The sequence below is a fragment of the Chiloscyllium plagiosum genome, unplaced genomic scaffold (assembly GCF_037043375.1).
Source record: "Chiloscyllium plagiosum isolate Xiang-an unplaced genomic scaffold, Cpla_swu_hap1 HiC_scaffold_3, whole genome shotgun sequence".
NCBI classification, from domain to species: domain Eukaryota; kingdom Metazoa; phylum Chordata; class Chondrichthyes; order Orectolobiformes; family Hemiscylliidae; genus Chiloscyllium; species Chiloscyllium plagiosum.
This window is the reverse complement of record NW_028270141.1, coordinates 154,661,986-154,680,199: the sequence shown is the minus strand read 5'-3', so window position 1 is coordinate 154,680,199 and position 18,214 is coordinate 154,661,986. Positions and strand designations below refer to the sequence as shown.

Here is an 18,214-nt window from a genome sequence, read left to right as displayed (position 1 = left end):
GTGATGGTGAGTGGGCTCAGTGTGGACCTCATAGCGATGGTGAGTGGTCCCAGTGTTGACCTCGTGGTGACGGTGAGTGGGCCCGGTGCAGACCACGTGGTGATGGTGAGTCGGCTCAGTGTGGACCTCGTAGCGATGGTGAGTGGGCCCAGAGTAGACCTCGTGGTGACGGTGAGTGGGCCCAGTGCAGACCACGTGGTGATCGTGAGTCGGCTCAGTGTGGACCTCTTAGCGATGGTGAGTGGTCCCAGTGTGAAACTCGTGGTGATGGTGAGTGGTCCCAGTGTGGACCTCGTAGCGATGGTGAGTGGGCCCAGTGTGGACCTCGTGGTGACGGTGAGTGGGCCCAGTGCAGAACACGTGATCGTGAGTCGGCTCAGTGTGGACCTCTTAGCGATGGTGAGTGGTCCCAGTGTGGAACTCGTAGTGATGGTGAGTGGTCCCAGTGTGGACCTCGTAGCGATGGTGAGTGGGCCCAGTGTGGACCTCGTGGTGATGGTGAGTGGGCCCATTGTGGACCTTGTGGCGGTGGTGAGTGGGCCCAGTGTGGACCTCGTGGTGATGGTGAGTGGTCCCAGTGTGGACCTCGTAGTGATGGTGAGTGGGCCCAGTGTGGACCTCGTGGTGATGGTGAGTGGGCCCATTGCGGACCTTGTGGCGGTGGTGAATGGGCCCAGTGTGGACCTCGTGGTGATGGTGAGTGGGCCCAGTGTGGACCTCGTGGTGATGGTGAGTGGGTCCATTGTGGACCTTGTGGCGGTGGTGAGTGGGGCCAGTGTGGACCTTGTGGCGGTGGTGAGTGGTCCCAGTGTGTACCTTGTTGCCATGGTGAGTCCAAGTGTGGAACTCGTGGTGATGGTGAGTGGGCTCAGTGTGGACGTCATAGCGATGGTGAGTGGTCCCAGTGTAGACCTCGTGATGACGGTGAGTGGGCCCAGTGCAGACCACGTGGTGATGGTGAGTCGGCTCAGTGTGGACCTCGTAGCGATGGTGAGTGGTCCCAGTGTGGACCTTGTAGCGATGGTGAGTGGGCCCAGTGTGGACCTCATAGCGATGGTGAGTGGTCCCAGTGTAGACCTCGTGGTGACGGTGAGTGGGCCCAGTGCAGACCACATGGTGATGGTGAGTTGGCTCAGTGTGGACCTCGTAGCGATGGTGAGTGGTCCCAGTGTGGAACTTGTGGTGATGGTGAGTGGTCCCAGTGTGGACCTCGTAGCGATGGTGAGTGGTCCCAGTGTGGAACTTGTGGTGATGGTGAGTGGTCCCAGTGTGGACCTCGTAGCGATGGTGAGTGGGCCCAGTGTGGACCTCGTGGTGATGGTGAGTGGGCCCATTGTGGACTTTGTGGCGGTGGTGAGTGGGCCCAGTGTGGACCTCGTGGTGATGGTGAGTGGGCCCATTGTGGACCTCGTGGTGATGGTGAGTGTGCCCATTGTGGACCTTGTGGCGGTGGTGAGTGGGCCCAGTATGGACCTCGTGGTGATGGTGAGTGGTCCCAGTGTGGTCCTTGTGGTGATGGTGAGTGGTCCCAGTGTGGACCTCGTGGTGATGGTGAGTGGTCCCAGTATGGACCTTGTGGCGATGGTGAGTCCCAGTGTGGAACCCGTGGTGATGGTGAGTGGGTCCAGTGTGGACCTTGTGGCGATGGTGAGTCCCAGTGTGGACCTCGTGGTGATGGTGAGTGGTCCCAGTGTGGACCTCGTGGTGATGGTGAATGGGTCCATTGTGGTCCTTGTGGTGGTGATGAGTGGGCCCAGTGTGGACCTCGTGGTGATGGTGAGTGGGCCCATTGTGGACCTTGTGGCGGTGGTGAGTGTGTCCAGTGTGGAACTCGTGGTGATGGTGAGTAGTCCCAGTGTGGACCTCATAGCGATGGTGAGTGGGCCCAGTGTGGACCTCGTGGTGATGGTGTGTGGGCTCAGTGTGGACCTCATGGTGATGGTGAGTGGGCCCAGTGCAGGCCATGTGGTGATGGTGAGTGGGCTCAGTGCAGACCTCGTGGTGACTGTGAGTGAGCCCAGTGCGGGCCTCATGGTGATGGTGAGTGGGACCAGTATGGACCTCGTGGTGACAGTAAGTGGGCCCAGCGTGGACGTTGTCGTGATGGTAAGTGGGCCCAGCGTGGACCCCGTGGTGATGGTGAGTGGGCCCACTGCGGACCTCGTGGTGACAGTGAGTGGGCCCAGTGCAGACCACGTGGTGATGGTGAGTGGGTCCAATGTGGAACTCATGGTGATGGTTAGTGCACCTATTGCAGACCTCATGGAGACGGTGAGTGGGCACAGTGCCGGCCTCATAGTGATGGTGAGTGGGACCAGTGTGGACCTTGTGGTGACAGTGAGTGACCCCAATGTGGAATACGTGGTGATGGTAAGTGTGTGACCAGTGCAGACCACGTGGAGACGGTGAGTGGGTCCAATGTGGAACTCATGGTGTTGGTGAGTGGGACCAGTACAGACCATGTGGTGATGGTGAGTGGGACCAGTGCAGGCCACGTGGTAATGGTGAGTGGGCCCAATGTGGAACTCGTGGTGATGGTTAGTGTACCCATTGCAGACCTCATGGAGACGGTGAGTGGGCACGTTGTGAGACTCACGGTGATGGTGAGTGGGACCAGTGTGGACCTCGTGATGACAGTGAGTGGGCCCGTCGGGAGGTCATGGTGATGGTGAGTGAGACCAGCACAGACCTCACGGTGACGATGAGGGAGCCCAGTTCGGACCTCATGGTGAAGATGCGTGAGCCAAGTGCTGACCTCATGGTGACAGTGAGTGGGACCAGTGTGGATCTCGAGGTGATGGTGAGTGAGTCCAGCGTGGATCTCGTGGTGACAGTGTGTGGGGTTAGTGCAGACCTCATGGTGATGGTGAGTGGGAACATTGCGGAATTTGTGGTGATGGTGAGTGGGTCCAGTGGGGACCTCATGGTTGTAGTGAGTTGGTCCAGTGAGTGAACCCAGCGTGGAGCCCGTGGTTACGGTGAGTGAACCCAGCGTGGAGCCCGTGGTGACAGTGAGTGAACCCAGCATGGACCTCGTGGTAACAGTGAGTGAACCCAACGTGGACCCCGTGGTGATGGTGAATGAACCCAGCGTGGACCCCGTGGTGACGGTGAATGAACCCAGCTTGGACCCCGTGGTGACAGTGAGTGAACCCAATGTGGACCCCGTGGTGACGGTGAGTGAACCCAGCGTGGAGCCAGTGATGTCAGTGAGTGAACCCAATGTGGACCTCATGGTGACGGTGAGTGAACCCAGCGTGGACCCCGTGGTGACGATGAGTGAACCCAATGTGGACCTCATGGTGACAGTGAGTGAGCCCAATGTGGACCTCATGGTGACGGTGAGTGAACCCAACGTGGACCTCGTGGTGACGGTGAGTGAGCCCAGTGCAGATCTCAATGTGGTGGTAAATGACCCGCCCTACTTACTTTTCCAGAAAAAGCACAGGGCTTAGCATTGGAATCAGTGGCTGCTACATCGGCCAAGGTGACCCAGGGTCAAAAGATGGCATGTGAGGATCACAACTCTGTTGTTGGTTGGGTCCAGCATAAACAGTTGCTAGGCAGAGACAGAGGAACTTCAGGGATTCTTGGATGAAGTGGGCCAGTGATGAGAGATGGCACCAGAGGATCACGACTCCGTCATTGGATAGGTATGGCGCTGGCAACGTGGAGCCGGAAGGGCAACAGGACATCATTGATGAGACGGGCTAGTGATGAGAGATGCTGCTCTGATGCAGCATCTCTGAGGTGATAGCAGAGGAGAATTGGTCCAGTGGAAATATATGGTGCCTGAAGACTAGTGACTTCAACGTTGTTTGGGTCCAGTGTAGAAGGCGGCGAGGTATAGAACCTGGGTCGGTGCCGCAGGCATGTTAATGATGAGCTGGCTCAGGAATGATGAATTTGATTTTGATCGGATTTTTACCTTTTTGATTGGATTTGTCTTATTGCAGTCACATGTACCTAAGTACAGTGAAACACATTGTTTTGCAAACAGTATAGGGAGATCATAGCGAACAAGGACACACAGATCAGAGGGTGCTTAGGTAGAGCGAGGCATACAAGTTACACTACACAGAACATGCCACCAAGTAAGATCAGCATTGTTTGAAGTTAGAAAGTCCATTTATCAGTCTAATAACAGCAGGGAAGAAGCCATTCTTGAACCTGTTGGTACGTGTGTTCGAGCAACTTTTGCCTAACTGAAGAGCTTGTAGGAGAATATTACTGGGGTCGGAGGGGTCTTTGATGACGTTGGCAGCAAAAAGTGTAAATGGAATCCATGGACTGATGAAGGAGCAGCGCTCCGAAAGCTAGTGCTTTCAAATAAATCTATTGGACTATAACCTGGTGCTGTGTGATTTTTAACTTTGAATGTCTCAGCTAAACTTACTACCACTACGTTACCAGACTGCGCATTCTACACCATAACTACTTCTCTCATATCGCTTCTGCTTTGTTTGCCATCACTTTAAATCGATGCCAGTCACATTTTTTTCACAAGTGGGAACAGTTTTTCCCACTTGATTCTACCCAGCCCATTCATAATTTTGAAAACTTCTCTCAGATTCAAGGATAACAGTCCCAACTTCTTCAATCTATCTTCACAACTAAATTTCTCATTCCTGGAGCTATTGTAGAATTTGGAAGTAGAGTTAAAGGAAGGAATTATTCAAGAAATGTCACATAGCTGGTTCACACATGTGTGTGAAACTGCCCATAGGTAAATTGCTCTAGCATTGGGAACACAAACTCCTCTACTTTGGCAAATTTAAAGTCACTTTGTTTAAAAGTGTTTTATTATCCAGTAACTAAAATAAAACAATTTAACTAAAATAACAATGAAGTAGCAGTTTGGGAAAATTATCCTGCAGTGAACATTGCAGCGAAACTTCCTGGTAAGAATGTCCCTTAGCAGGATTCCAGTAAAGCAGTGTGGGAAGTGTGTCACAAACTGATGCTATTTGGGTGAGTAAAGTCAGGTGAGTATTTATAGTTCTTTTATCAATAACAGTTTGTAAGATTTTAATTTTGGGTTTATTGTTTGTGAGGGTAATAGTACAGAGGTGAACAAGGACCCGAGAATAATTAATATTATTTGATTTTAAGGGCAATATAAGGGCAATAAATAGGTACGTCATGAAGGGAGAGGTCAAGGCTATGGTATGCTCCTCCTGGTATATGTGATAAGCCAGGTGCAGCAACCGGGATTAAAACATCTTCAAAAAGTGTCGCCAGCTTCAGCAGCTGGGGAAACAGTGGAATATCAGTGAGGTTGAGTACTTAAAGTGGCTGTGGAAATAGCATTAGTGGTCATCTTTCAATGTTCTATAGATTCGGGAACAGTTCCCTATGGCTTAGAGAGTAGTTGATGTGACCTTAGTATTACAAAAAGGAGGTAGAGAGAAAAAGGGAATTATAGGCCAGTTATCCTGATATTGGTAATGGGAGAAATGCAGAGCACTCAGAAAATAGTGACAGGATTTACAAAAGGGAAACCATGATTGACAAATCTGTTGGCATTTTTTGAGGATGCAATGATAACTTGGCCTTTCAGAAGGCTTTTGATAAAGTCCCACATATGAAACTTATAATTAAAGCACATGAGATTGGCGATAATGTACTGACTTGGAGAGACAATTAGTTGGCAGACAGATACAAGGCATTGAAGAAGGCAAACAGGTTGTTGGCCTCATAGCAAGAGGATTTGAGTACAGGAGAAGGGATGCCTTGATGCAATTGTACAGGGTTTTGTGACACCTGGAGTATTGTGTGTAGATCTGATCTCCTTATCTGAGGAAGGATGGCCTTTCTATAGAGAGAGGGCTGTGAAAATTTACCAGACTGATTCCTGGCATGGCAAGATAGGTATGTGAGGAAAGATTGTATCTGTTAGCATTGGTTAGGCCAGTATTGGAATATTGCATGCAATTCTGGTCTCCTTCCTGTTGGAAAGATGTTGTGAAACTTGAAAGGGTTCAGAAAAGTTTGACAAGGATGTTGCCAGGGTTGGAGGATTTGAGCTATAAGGAGAGGCTGAACAGGCTGTGGCTGTTTTACCCTGGAGCGTCGGAGGCTGAGGGGTGACCTTATAGAGGTTTACAAAATTATGAGGGGCATGGATAGGGTAAATAGGCAAAGTCTTTTCCCTGGGGACGGGGAGTCCAGAACTAGAGGGCATAGGTTTAGGGTGAGAGGGGAAGAGACCTAAGGGGCAACTTTTTCACACACAGGATGGTATGGCTATGGAATGAGCTGCCAGAGGAAGTGGTGGAGGCTGGTACAATTGCAATATTTAAGAGGCATTTGGATAGGTGTATGAATAGGAAGGGTTTGGAGGGATATGGGCCGGGTGCTGGCAGGTGGGACTAGATTAGGTTGGGATATCTGGTCAGCATGGACGGGTTGGACCGTAGGGTCTGTTTCCATGCTGTACATCTCTATGACTCTATGACTCTATGTTAGGATTATATTCACTGCAGTTTAGAAGAATGAAGGGTGGTTTCAGAAAAAACACCTATAGAATTCTAACAGGACTAGATAGGGTAGATGCAGGATGGTTATTCTCAATGATGTGGAAGCCAGAACCAGGGATTACAGTATAAGGTGTATGCCAATATGGACTGAGAAATGTCTACACCCAGAGTGGTGTGCCTGTGAAATTCGCTACCACAGAAATCAGCCAAGGCAAAAGAAGGAATTGAACATAGCACTTAGGACATAAAGAATCAAAGGACCTGGAGGAAAAGCTGGAGTAGACTATTGAATTAGATGATCAACCATGATCATAGTGAATAGTGGAGCATGCTCAAAGGGCTGAATGGCCAACTCCTGCTCCCATTTTCTATGTCTTATTGTTTCTATTTTATTTGCTATCCTCTTGGACTGGTTTGCGGGTTATTTCAAAGACTGTTTTAGTGGCAGCCACAATTCTTTGTGCCTGGAGTCACATATAAGCCAGCAGGTAGTGATGGCAGATTTCCTTCCCTAAAGTAAATCTGTAAATTGCATGGACTTTTACAATAAACAGTGATAATTACTAGAACTAGCTTTACATCCCAGATTTTGTTTCCAGATTAAATTGAATTCAAATTCCAGCAACTGGTGGGATTCAAGTTCAGGTCTCCTGAGCACTAGGTCTGAGCCTTTAATCTTACTTAACAGCCTCCTGTGTGGCACCTTATCAAAGGGTAATTAATAATTCAAAAACAAAGTACTAAAGATCTTAGAGATCTGAAATGTTGGAGAAACTTAGAAGATCTGACAGCATCTATGGAAAGAGAAACAGAATTATAATTTCCAGTGTAATATTACTCTTCAGACCATAAAATACAGAAGCAGAATTAGGTCATTTGGCCCATCAAATCATTCAATCATGCTGATATATTTCTCGACCCAATTCTCCTGCTTTCTCTCCATAATACTTGATCCCCTTACTAATCAAGAATGAGTGGCAATGAGTTCCATAGATTAACAACCCACTGGCTGAAAAAATATTGTCCTCGTCTCAGTTCTAAAGTTCATCTCTTCATTCTGTGGCTGTGCCCTCAGGTTCCACTCTCTCCTATTTGTGGAAACATTTTCACCACATCCACTCCATCCAGGCCTCTCAGTATTCCATAAGTTTCAAAGCAATTCCTCCTTATCTTTCTAAGCTCTGTGAGCTCAAATCCAGAATCCTCAACCTTTCTTCAGATGATAAGCCCTTCATTCCCAGATCATTCTTGCAAACACTTTCTGGATCCTATTCAATACCAGCACATCCTTCTTTAGATACCAGCTCCAACACTCCTCATAATATTCTAATGTGCTCTGGTCAGATCCTTATACAACCTCAGAAGGGTAGTAACCTCAGCTGAGAGTAACGTCTCTGCTCTTATATTCTAGTTTTTTTGAAATGAATAGTAACATTTCATTTGCCTTCCTAACTGCCAAGTGAACCTGCATGTTTATCTGAAGAGAATCCCAAACTAGGACTACTGAGGACCTTTGTGCTTTATGTTTCTAAAGCCTTTCCACATTTAGAAAATAGTCAATGCCTATTTTTCCTACAAAAGTGCATTATCTCACATTTCCCACATTGTATTTTATGTACCATTTCTTCCCACACTCGTCCTGTTTGTTCAAGCCATTCTGCAGTTTTCCCACCTCCCCAACACTATCTGTCCCTTCACCTATATTTGTATCATTTTCAAAATTAGCAACAATGTCCTCAGTTTTTTTGTCCAGATCATTAGTGTATAATGTGAGTAGTCATGTTTCCAGTACTGACCCCTGCAGAACTCCAGTCGTCACCAAATGCCATTCTGAAAAAAAATCCCTTCATCCCCACTGCCTGCTTTCCGCCAGTCCATGACAGTACCTTACCCAAAATGCCATGAGCTCTTTAATTTAATGTAACAGCCTCCTGTGTGGCACCTTGTCAAAAGCCTTCTGGAAATCCAAATAGATTTCGTCCTTTGACTGTGAGCCCTGTTTCTGCATTCCCAGGTCATTGAGAACATCATTTCTGCCTGTCCTTTTAGAAAGTAATGCTCTGGACTATTTAGTTCCCAGCTTTGATCTTTGTGTAATCATGTCTCTGTAGCAGCTATAAATGCCATACCCAATAATTTAACCGTTTCTGAATACAATGTGCATTTTAGTAAGGAGCCATTTTTTTTGACTTTTTAACCATTTTTTAACCTTTGACCATATTTACTGCCTCTTCTTATGTTTGGGAGTCCTGTTCCATTCTAGATATCATCAAAATAGTTGTCCTTCAATGCCACCCTCTCCTTTTCCTTTATATATCAGTTATAGCCCCTTCGACCTTTCTATCTAATTTAAAGCTCCCTCTACAGCTCTAGTGATTGGATTCCCATAACACTGGTCTCAGCACAGCTCTAACCAGAACCATTCTTTTTTACCCAAGTACTGGTCCCAATGCCCCACAACCTGAAAGCCATTCCTCTGAGGTTCACCTGCCTCTCCTCTAACCTAGTTTTCAGTATCTGGTGCTCCCAATGTGGTCTTCTCTACATCGGGGGGACCAAACATAAACTCAGGGCATGTTTCGCCGAACATCTCAGCTGGGCCCATAGGGCCTGACCTAAGCTCCCAGTCACTGCCCATTTTAATTTCCCTTCCCACTCCCTTTCCAACATTACCATTGTTGGCCTCCTCCATTGCCACAGTGAATCAAACCACAAATTAGAGGAACAACACATCATCTTCCACTTGGGCAACCTACAGCCCAGAGGACTTAACATTAAGTTCTCCAATTTCAAATAATCTCCCCTCCTATCCCCTGACTCCCTTTCCAGCCTCTCCTCCTCCCTTCCATTCCACTTACTGACCCTTCCTTCCAGCCACCAACCTGATTCATTCCTCCCATCGACCAACCAGGCTGTTCCCGCTACCTGTATTCACATATCCCTACCTCACCACCTTGCCCCTGCCACCTCCTTTATCTGCAGCTCCCCTTACTCCCAGCCCCAGTTGTGAAGAACACCCAAAATGTTGACTTCTCCACCTTCTAATGCTGACTGGCTTGCTGTGTTCTTCCAACTTCCTACTTGTCTCCTACTAGTAGAAACATCTTCTCTATGTCCACTCAGCCTGTCAATATTCTGTAAGTTTCAATGAGATTCTCCCCCTAAACATCCTTTTAAACCTCATAGACTGCAGCCCCAGAGTCCTCAACCTCTCCTCATATGACACGCACTTCATTCCCAGGATCATTCTTGTAAACTTCCTGTGGAACATCTCCAATATTAACAATTCTTCCTCAGATATGGGGCCCAAACTGCTCATAATATTTCAAATGCAGTGTGACCAGAGCCTTATCCAACCTCAGCAGTATACTTCTGTCCTTGTTTTCTCGCCCTCTTAAAATTAATCCACTTTCAAATCTTTCAACTTCCTCAGTACCTTCTCCTTAGTCCAAAAAAGAGAAACTGCTGGAAAATCTCAGCAAGTCTGGCAGCATCTGTAAGGAGAGAAAAGAGCTGACATTTCGAGTCTAACTGAACATTTGTCAAAGATGCTGCCAGACTTGCTGAGATTTTCCAGCAGTTTCTCTTTTTTGGTTTCAGATTCCAGCATCCGCAGTAATTTGATTTTATCTTCTCCTTAGTGATGGTCACTATACTAACCTCTTGCCCCGACACTCTTGAAGTTCAGATATATTGCTGGCATCTTTCCCCATGAATACTGATGCAAAGTACCTACTTAGTTTGTCCACTATTTCTTTATTTCCATAATTATTTCTTCAACCTAACTTTCCATCAGTCCAATGTTCACTTTTGCCTCTCTCTTACCTCTTTATATATCTAAAAAGACACTCTTGCAATCTTGTTTTATATTACTAGCTAGCTTTACCACATCCTTCTTCATCTCCTCTCTTCTTGCTTTTTAAGTTGACCTCCAGTTTTAAAGTCTTCCTAATCTTCTGGCTTCTTCAGATCTGGATCAGTTCTAAGGTCTGCAGTTCTGTCATTCCAGTTGTGAATGATGATGGACAATTAAATAACAAATGGGGTGGAGGCTCCACAAATATCCGATTCTGAATTATAGGGGAGCCCAGGACAAGTGCAAAATATAAAGTTGAGCTTTACAATCAAAGGAGAGATTATAACAAATGATGGTTGCTTTTTACTAGTTTTTCTCCAACGACATCTTTTCAGGACAGAGGGAATGACTTATTTCCAGCTTGGAGGCCTTTTTCTAACCAAAAGCAATTTACTGGAAGACACAGCAACTACAATCCCAGCTGCTAGGCAACCTCCAACAGAGGGTCCTTTCTAATCCCCAATTGTTTTCTAGCAATCATAAGTCAAAAAGCAACCTCTTGGATCTCTTTGAAAGTTCTTCTCCCAAATTCACAGTCCCTAGTTCTTTTTGACCTTTTGACTTTTAAATTTGCATGCTAAATCCTTTACAATCCAGGACTTGTCCAAATCGTCCCTTCAACACTGCTTAAAATCTATAAATAAAAGTCTTCCCAACATTAATTGAGTTGGTAATTATTCCCAGCATATTTTATTTTTAGTAACAAAATTAATATGCTTAATTAGGAATTAAATTGTAATCATAATTACTGTAATTAAATTGAACTATGGGATTCAGTTCAGAAATGATCAAACATTTAGCTTGTCGCATGATTTACTGTGCAAATTAATAATATGAAACCTAGTTATTCATTGTCAGTTTTTAAATGTATTTGTACACTTTGGTTTCTAGGTGATAATATCTGGATAATTCTAGATGGTCCAGTGGATGCTATTTGGATAGAAAATCTAAATTCTGTACTGGATGATAACAAGACATTAACTTTGGCTAATGGGGACCGTATTCCCATGGCTCCTTCCTGCAAACTGCTGTTTGAGGTACACAACATTGAGAATGCATCTCCAGCCACGGTGTCCAGAATGGGAATGGTCTACATTAGCTCTTCTGCTCTCAGCTGGAAACCAATTTTGAAGGTAACAGCCTCAGCATCAAAATCCACATAGAGACTAAAAATGTTTGAAAAGAGAGGCATTTCCAGTCACTAATGAAAAGAACAGAAAGTCTGATTCCACATTTTAAGACTTTTACTGTAACAAACAAACCAAAATCAACATATTCTAAACATAGAGGTAAAAACAATGAAGGCAGTGACCCATCTCTCCACGCTTCAGGCTCACTGCCTTTATTCCTGATGAAGGGCTTTTGCCCGAAACGTCGATTTCGAAGCTCCTTGGATGCTGACCCTGAACTGCTGTGCTCTTCCAGCACCACTAATCCATATTCTAAACATATTATAACAATGATGCAATACACCAAGCTGAGGAAAAGATACTTCTGCATAACTTAATGAATACAATCAACATATGTATAACTCTTTTTACTATGCACCATATTTCAGGCAGCTTTGGAGAATTATAAAGGAGGAAATGGTCACCGACTGTTGATGGCATTGCATCAGTAATTCAGAGGATCAGTCTAGTACACTAGAGCATGGTTTCAAATCCCACTCTGGTGGGTTTTTATAAACTTAGTAAATCTGGAATCTGCTGCTAGTTTTGGTATGAGTACCATGAGAACCATCATCAATGTTTGTGAAAATACATTTGATTCATTAATGTCCTTTAGAGAAGAAAGTCTTAGTCAGTCCAGCTTTGATTTCACTGATGATTCAGCGATATGATTGATTCTTAATTGCTATCCAAAATGGAATTGAGAATTCCCCTCAGCTCAATGGCAATTTAAGATGGCAACAAATTACGGTCTTGCTAATGATCATAACCTCACTTGCCAAAATCCCATGAAATATACTTCTCTAAAATCACAAGAATCATTCCTCCAAAACTCCCACTGCCACGTGAGGGCAAAGCTTCCGCTGTCCTATGCTTTTTTTCTCATTCAGCCTGAGTTCTCTTGATCCAGTTTTTACCAGCAAAGCTTAACTTCGTGAATCCCTGTCCCTTTAATCTGTTAGAGTCCTTTTGGTTTTGTCCATTTCTTTTAATACAAGCAGTTATTTTATTTCTCCATAGCAGTAGCTGCTTTTTCTATTTCTCTACAGCATTGTCTTTTTGTCTCTTTCTCAGTATCTTCAAAAATAGCTTATTATATATGTTCCAAATCTAGCCGATTTAGTACATTGATAATGATGCACAACACAATTAAGTTTAAGACAATAAGAAATAAGGACTGGAATTTTTTTTTCTCCTCTCAAGATTAATTTTCCATTCCGTAAGATTATGGCTGATCTGACATTCATCATGTTATTGGCAAAAATGTTCAATTCCTCTCTGGCCACAGGAGAAGTGCCAGAGGACTGGAAGGCAGCCAATGTGGCACCATCATTCAAAAAGGGAGCAAGGGTTAAACCAGGAAACCACAGGCCAGTCAGTTTAATCTCAGTCATGGGAAACTATTGCAGCAGTTCTGAAGGACAGAATTAATCTGCATTTGGAGAGGCAGGGATTAATCAGCAGCAGTTTTGTTAAGGAGAGGTCAGCTCTGACCAAAGTGACTGAATTTTTCAAAGTTTTTCGATGAGGACAATGCTTTTTATGTCATCTACTTAGATTTCAGCAAGGCTTTTAATAAAGTGCCATATGGGAGTCTAATAACAAAGGTAAGACCCCATGGGATCTAAGCACATTGGATCCAGAATTGGTTGAGTGGCAGGAAGTAGAGGGTGATGGTTGAAGAGTGTTTTTCCACCAAGAAGTCAGTATCCAGTGGGTCCCACAGGTCAATGTTGAAGCCCTTGTTGTTTGTAGTTTATATAAATGACTTAGACAGTATGATTGATCAGTCTTCACACTTCATTCTGTGACCATGTTTAGGAATGCATTTTAATCACAAGAAACCTGACACATTCACAACAAAACATACAATTTAAATCCATTCATCCCTTATACAAATCATATACAATCTTTATCACTTTTTCTTAAATTCTTAAAGGGTTTCATCATTTTTGAATTCTGGATATGCTTATTTCACTGCAGCCCATAGGATTCAAAATGCTGAACAGCCTTCATCATCTCCGTCTCCTTTTCTACTAAAGAGTACTTCCACTGATATTGTTTTAATTTCTTGGAAAATTACGCACTAATTTCTCTATTCCCAAATCACGACCTTGCAACAGGTCTGCACCTATCGTGAGATCACAAACATCAGTTGTTTTTTCAGAGGGTTTGATAAATTCAGGGGTGACCAACACTGATTCTTTTATTAGGATTACATTCAGCTTCTCAAAGATTGCATGGCATTTTGTTAACCTCACCATTTTTGTCTGTTTCCATAATACATCTGTTAATGTTACCGCTATTATGCTGAAGCTACACACAGATTTCTGATTAAACTCACACATTCCCAAAAATCTCATGATTTCCTGTTTAGTTTTAGCAATGAGGAATTCATAGTGATAGAATTGGTACTTAATTCCACTTTGGTTTTAATAGGATGTTCATAATATATTTCAATACAAAGACTGATGCAAGATATCTGTTTAACTTCTCTGCCATTTTTTTGTTCCTCATAACTATCTCCCCAGAATCATTTTCTAGGCGCGACCTCTCTCTTCCTTTTTATATATGTAAAGAAGCTCTTACTGGCAGTTTTTATAATCCTCACTAGTTTACCCTCATGGTTTATTTTTTCTCTCTGTATTTCTGACAATATGATCAAATTTTACATTCACTTTGGGCAGAGAGGAGTGGATGTGAGACTTATATAGATTTTAAATAAGGGCATGAAAGCAGAGTTGACAGAGAGTGTATTAGAAAATTTGATTAAATGAAAAGTCAATAGAAATACAATGGCATCCATTTAGGGAATACTGCAAAATACACACAGTAAGTAATTTCTAGTGAGTAAGGAGAATTCCAAATGAATTCCAAATGTGATTAACTAATAAGATTAAAGATAGGACCAAACATAAACTAAAAGCATATCACTGTGCATGCCAGAAGATTGATTAAAATATAAAGAAAAGCAAAGAGTTATAGAGTGATAAAGCACAGAAATAGATCCGTTGGTCCAACTTGTATGTGCTGACCATGTATCATAAACTGATCTAGTCTCATTTGCCAGCATTTGGCCCATATTGATGTAAACATCCACATGCCTTTAAACTGTTGTAATTATATCTGCTTCCACCACCACCTCTAGCAACTCATTCCATTCATGCACCAAGGTGATGATGCTGTTGTTTTAAAAGATTATTTTGTCCTGGGTTTTTTTCAAAAGAGGTTATAAGGCAGAGGTACGGAGCTAGCTGCTGAAGACAACTTGAAAAAACAGCATTGGAGGCCTTGATTTTTTTTTAAGAGCCTGAATGCGTATGGCCAGCTCTCACAGATCCAGATTTCTGGATTTTGGTTTTGGAGTAGCTATCAGAAGCTGTTTGGGGTCTCAGAAGAGTTGAAGTTTCAGCGAATGATTTCTAGCTGCTACTTTCTCTGAAATGTCTCTTGATACTGCTTTCTCCTGGACTGGAGAAACACGTGTAAGAATCTTGTCAGAATTTTCCTATTTACCAAGAAGTTTGTTTATGGAATGTTATGACATTGGATCAGTTAATTAGTCATTAGTACTGTATCTATTATTCAGTTAGGTTTTCCAATAGTTAAGTTCTTCTAAATTCCTCTTTCTTTTGTTAGTATCTTAACAAAAATATTTAAATAAATTGTGTTTTGCTTAAAGCTAAGTACTTGACCAGTCACATTGCATCTGGGACAGGAACTTCACATCAACATTTAAGAGAAATTTAGGGTCGAAGTTACCTTCTTAAAATATTTTGAGGGAATCTGATCTGGTCTGTAACACCTCTCTCTGTGTGAAAAAAAAATGATGAAAGAACTAATAAAATGAGTATAAGAGAAAACTAACCAGAAATATCAAAACAGTAAGATTATGTATAAAAAATACAGATAATAATGTGAGCAATGGTTCGAAATAAAGTGAATCTGGAAATTTAATATTGGAAAAATGGTGAAATGGCAGATGGCTTGAAAAGGTACTTTGCATCAGTATTCAAGATAGTGGATACTAGTAACATCTCAGAAACAGTAATAAATCAGGAATGGGAAGTGAGGTTCAAGTCAAGAACTTAGTGATAATGTCATTGGACTAGTGATCCAGACGTGCTAGGTTATGGCCTCCGATGACATCATGGCAAATTATGACATTTGAACTCATCAAAAAACATGCAGAACAATAAGACAGTCTGAGCTCCTCTCCCTACAACACTCTGAGATCCTCTCCCTGTCCTACTGCGAGCCCCTCTCCCTGCCCCACTGTGAGCCCCTCCCCCTGTCCCACTGTGAGTCCCTCTCTTTGCCCCATTGTGAGCTTCTCTCCCTGCCCCACTGTGAGCCTCTCTCCCTGCCCCACTGTGAGCCCCTCTCTCTGTCCCACTGTGAGCCCCTCTCCCTGTCCCACTGTGAGCCCCACTCCCTGCCCCACTGTGAGCCCCTCTCCCTGCCCCACTGTGAGCCCCTCTCCCTGTCCCACTGTGAGCCCCTCTCTTTGCCCCATTGTGAGCTTCTCTCCCTGCCCCACTGTGAGCCCCTCTCCCTGCCCCACTGTGAGCCCCTCTCCCTGTCCCACTGTGAGCCCCTCTCCCTGCCACACTGTGAGCCCCTCTCCCTGCCCCACTGTGAGCCCCTCTCCCTGTCCCACTGTGAGCCCCTCTCTTTACCCCATTGTGAGCTTCTCTCCCTGCCCCACTGTGAGCCCCTCTCCCTGCCCCACTGTGAGCCCCTCTCCCTGTCCCACTGTGAGCCCCTCTCCCTGCCCCACTGTGAGCCCCTCTCCCTGCCCCACTGTGAGCCCCTCTCCCTGTCCCACTGTGAGCCCCTCTCCCTGTCCCACTGTGAGCCCCTCTCCCTGCCCTACTGTGAGCCCCTCTCCCTGTCCCACTGTGAGCCCCTCTCTTTGCCCCATTGTGAGCTTCTCTCCCTGCCCGACTGTGAGCCCCTCTCCCTGCCCCACTGTGAGCCCCTCTCCCTGTCCCACTGTGAACCCCTCTCCCTGTCACACTGTGAGCCCTTCTCCCTGCCCCACTGTGAGCCCCTCTCCCTGTCCCACTGTGAGCCCCTCTCCCTGCCCCACTGTGAGCCCCTCTCCCTGTCCCACTGTGAGCCCCTCTCCCTGCCCCACTGTGAGCCCCTCTCCCTGCCGCACTGTGAGCCCCTCTCCCTGCCTCACTGTGAGCCCCTCTCCCTGTCCCACTGTGAGCCCCTCTCCCTGTCCCACTGTGAGCCCCTCTCCCTGTCCCACTGTGAGCCCCTCTCCCTGCCCCACTGTGAGCCCCTCTCCCTGCCCCACTGTGAGCCCCTCTCCCTGTCCCACTGTGAGTTCCTCTTCCTATCCCACAGTGAGTTCCTCTTCCTGTTTCACTATCAGCTCCTCTTCCTTTCCCACCGTGAGCTCCTCTCCCTGTCCCACAGTGAGCTCCTCTCCCTGTCCCACAGTGAGCTCCTCTCCCTGTCCCACAGTGAGCTCTTCTTCCTGTCCCACTGTGAGCTTTTCTTCCTGTCCCACTGTGAGCTTCTCTTCCTGTCCCACTGTGAGATCCTCTTCCTGTTCCACTATGAGTTCCAGTTAGTCTGACCTCAGTAGTGGAAAAATGCTGGAGTCAATTATAAAGGATGAAATTACGACACATCTGGATAGCAGTAACAGGATAGGTCAGAGTCAGCTTGGATTTATGAAGGGAAATCATGCTTGACAAATTTTCTGGAATTGTTTGAGGATGTAACTCTGAAGATGGACAAGGGAGATCCAGTGGATGCAGTATACCTGGACTTTCAGAAAGCCTTTGATAAAGTCCCACATAGGAGGTTAGTGACCAAAATTAGGGCACATGGTATTAGGGGCAAAATACTGACATGGATTGAAAATTGGTTGGCTGACAGGAAACAAAGAGTAGTGATAAACGGTTCCCTTTCGGAATGGCAGGCGGTGACCAGTGGTGTGCCGCAGGGATCAGTGCTGGGACCGCAGCTTTTTACAATGTACATTAATGATATAGATGAAGGTATTAAAAGTAATGTAAGCAAATTTGCTGATGACAAAAAGCTGGGTGGCAGGGTGAAATGTGAGGAGGATGTTAGGAGAATACAGGGTCACCTGGACAGGCTAGGTGAGTGGACGGATGCATGGCAGATGCAGTTTAATGTGGATAAATATGTGTTTATCCACTTTGGTGGCAAGAACAGGAAGGCAGATTACTACCTAAATGGAGTCAAGTTAGGTAAAGGAGCAGTACAAAGAGACCTAGGTGTTCTTGTACATCAGTCAATGAAAGCAAACATGCAGGTACAGCCGACAGTGAAGAAAGCTAATAGCATGCTGGCCTTCACAACAAGAGGAATTGAGTATAGAAGCAAAGAGGTTCTTCTGCAGCTGTACAGGGCCCTGGTGAGACCACACCTGGAGTACTGTGTGCAGTTCTGGTCTCCAAATTTGAGGAAAGATATTCTGGCTATTGAGGGAGTGCAGCGTAGGTTCACGAGGTCAATTCCCGGAATGGCGGGACTATCTTACACTGAAAGATTGGAGTGACTGGGCTTGTATACCCTTGAGTTTAGAAGGCTGAGAGGGGATCTGATTGAGACATATAAGATTATTAAAGGATTGGACAGTCTGGAGGCAGAAAGCATGTTTCCGCTGGTAGGTGAGTCCCGAACCAGAGGACACAGTTTAAAAATAAGGGGTAGGCCACTTA

The 18,214-nt window shown here is 45.3% G+C and overlaps 1 protein-coding gene across 1 annotated transcript in view; it reads left to right on the top strand.

The window, feature by feature from the left end:
* LOC122540182 (dynein axonemal heavy chain 8-like) overlaps positions 1-18,214 on the top strand; it is a 1,370,012-nt gene that overhangs the window by 859,778 nt on the left and 492,020 nt on the right. The window contains exon 51 of the mRNA XM_087976825.1: positions 11,227-11,468. Coding sequence (XP_087832951.1) covers positions 11,227-11,468 — 242 coding nt within the window. The remainder of the gene's footprint in view (positions 1-11,226; positions 11,469-18,214) is intronic.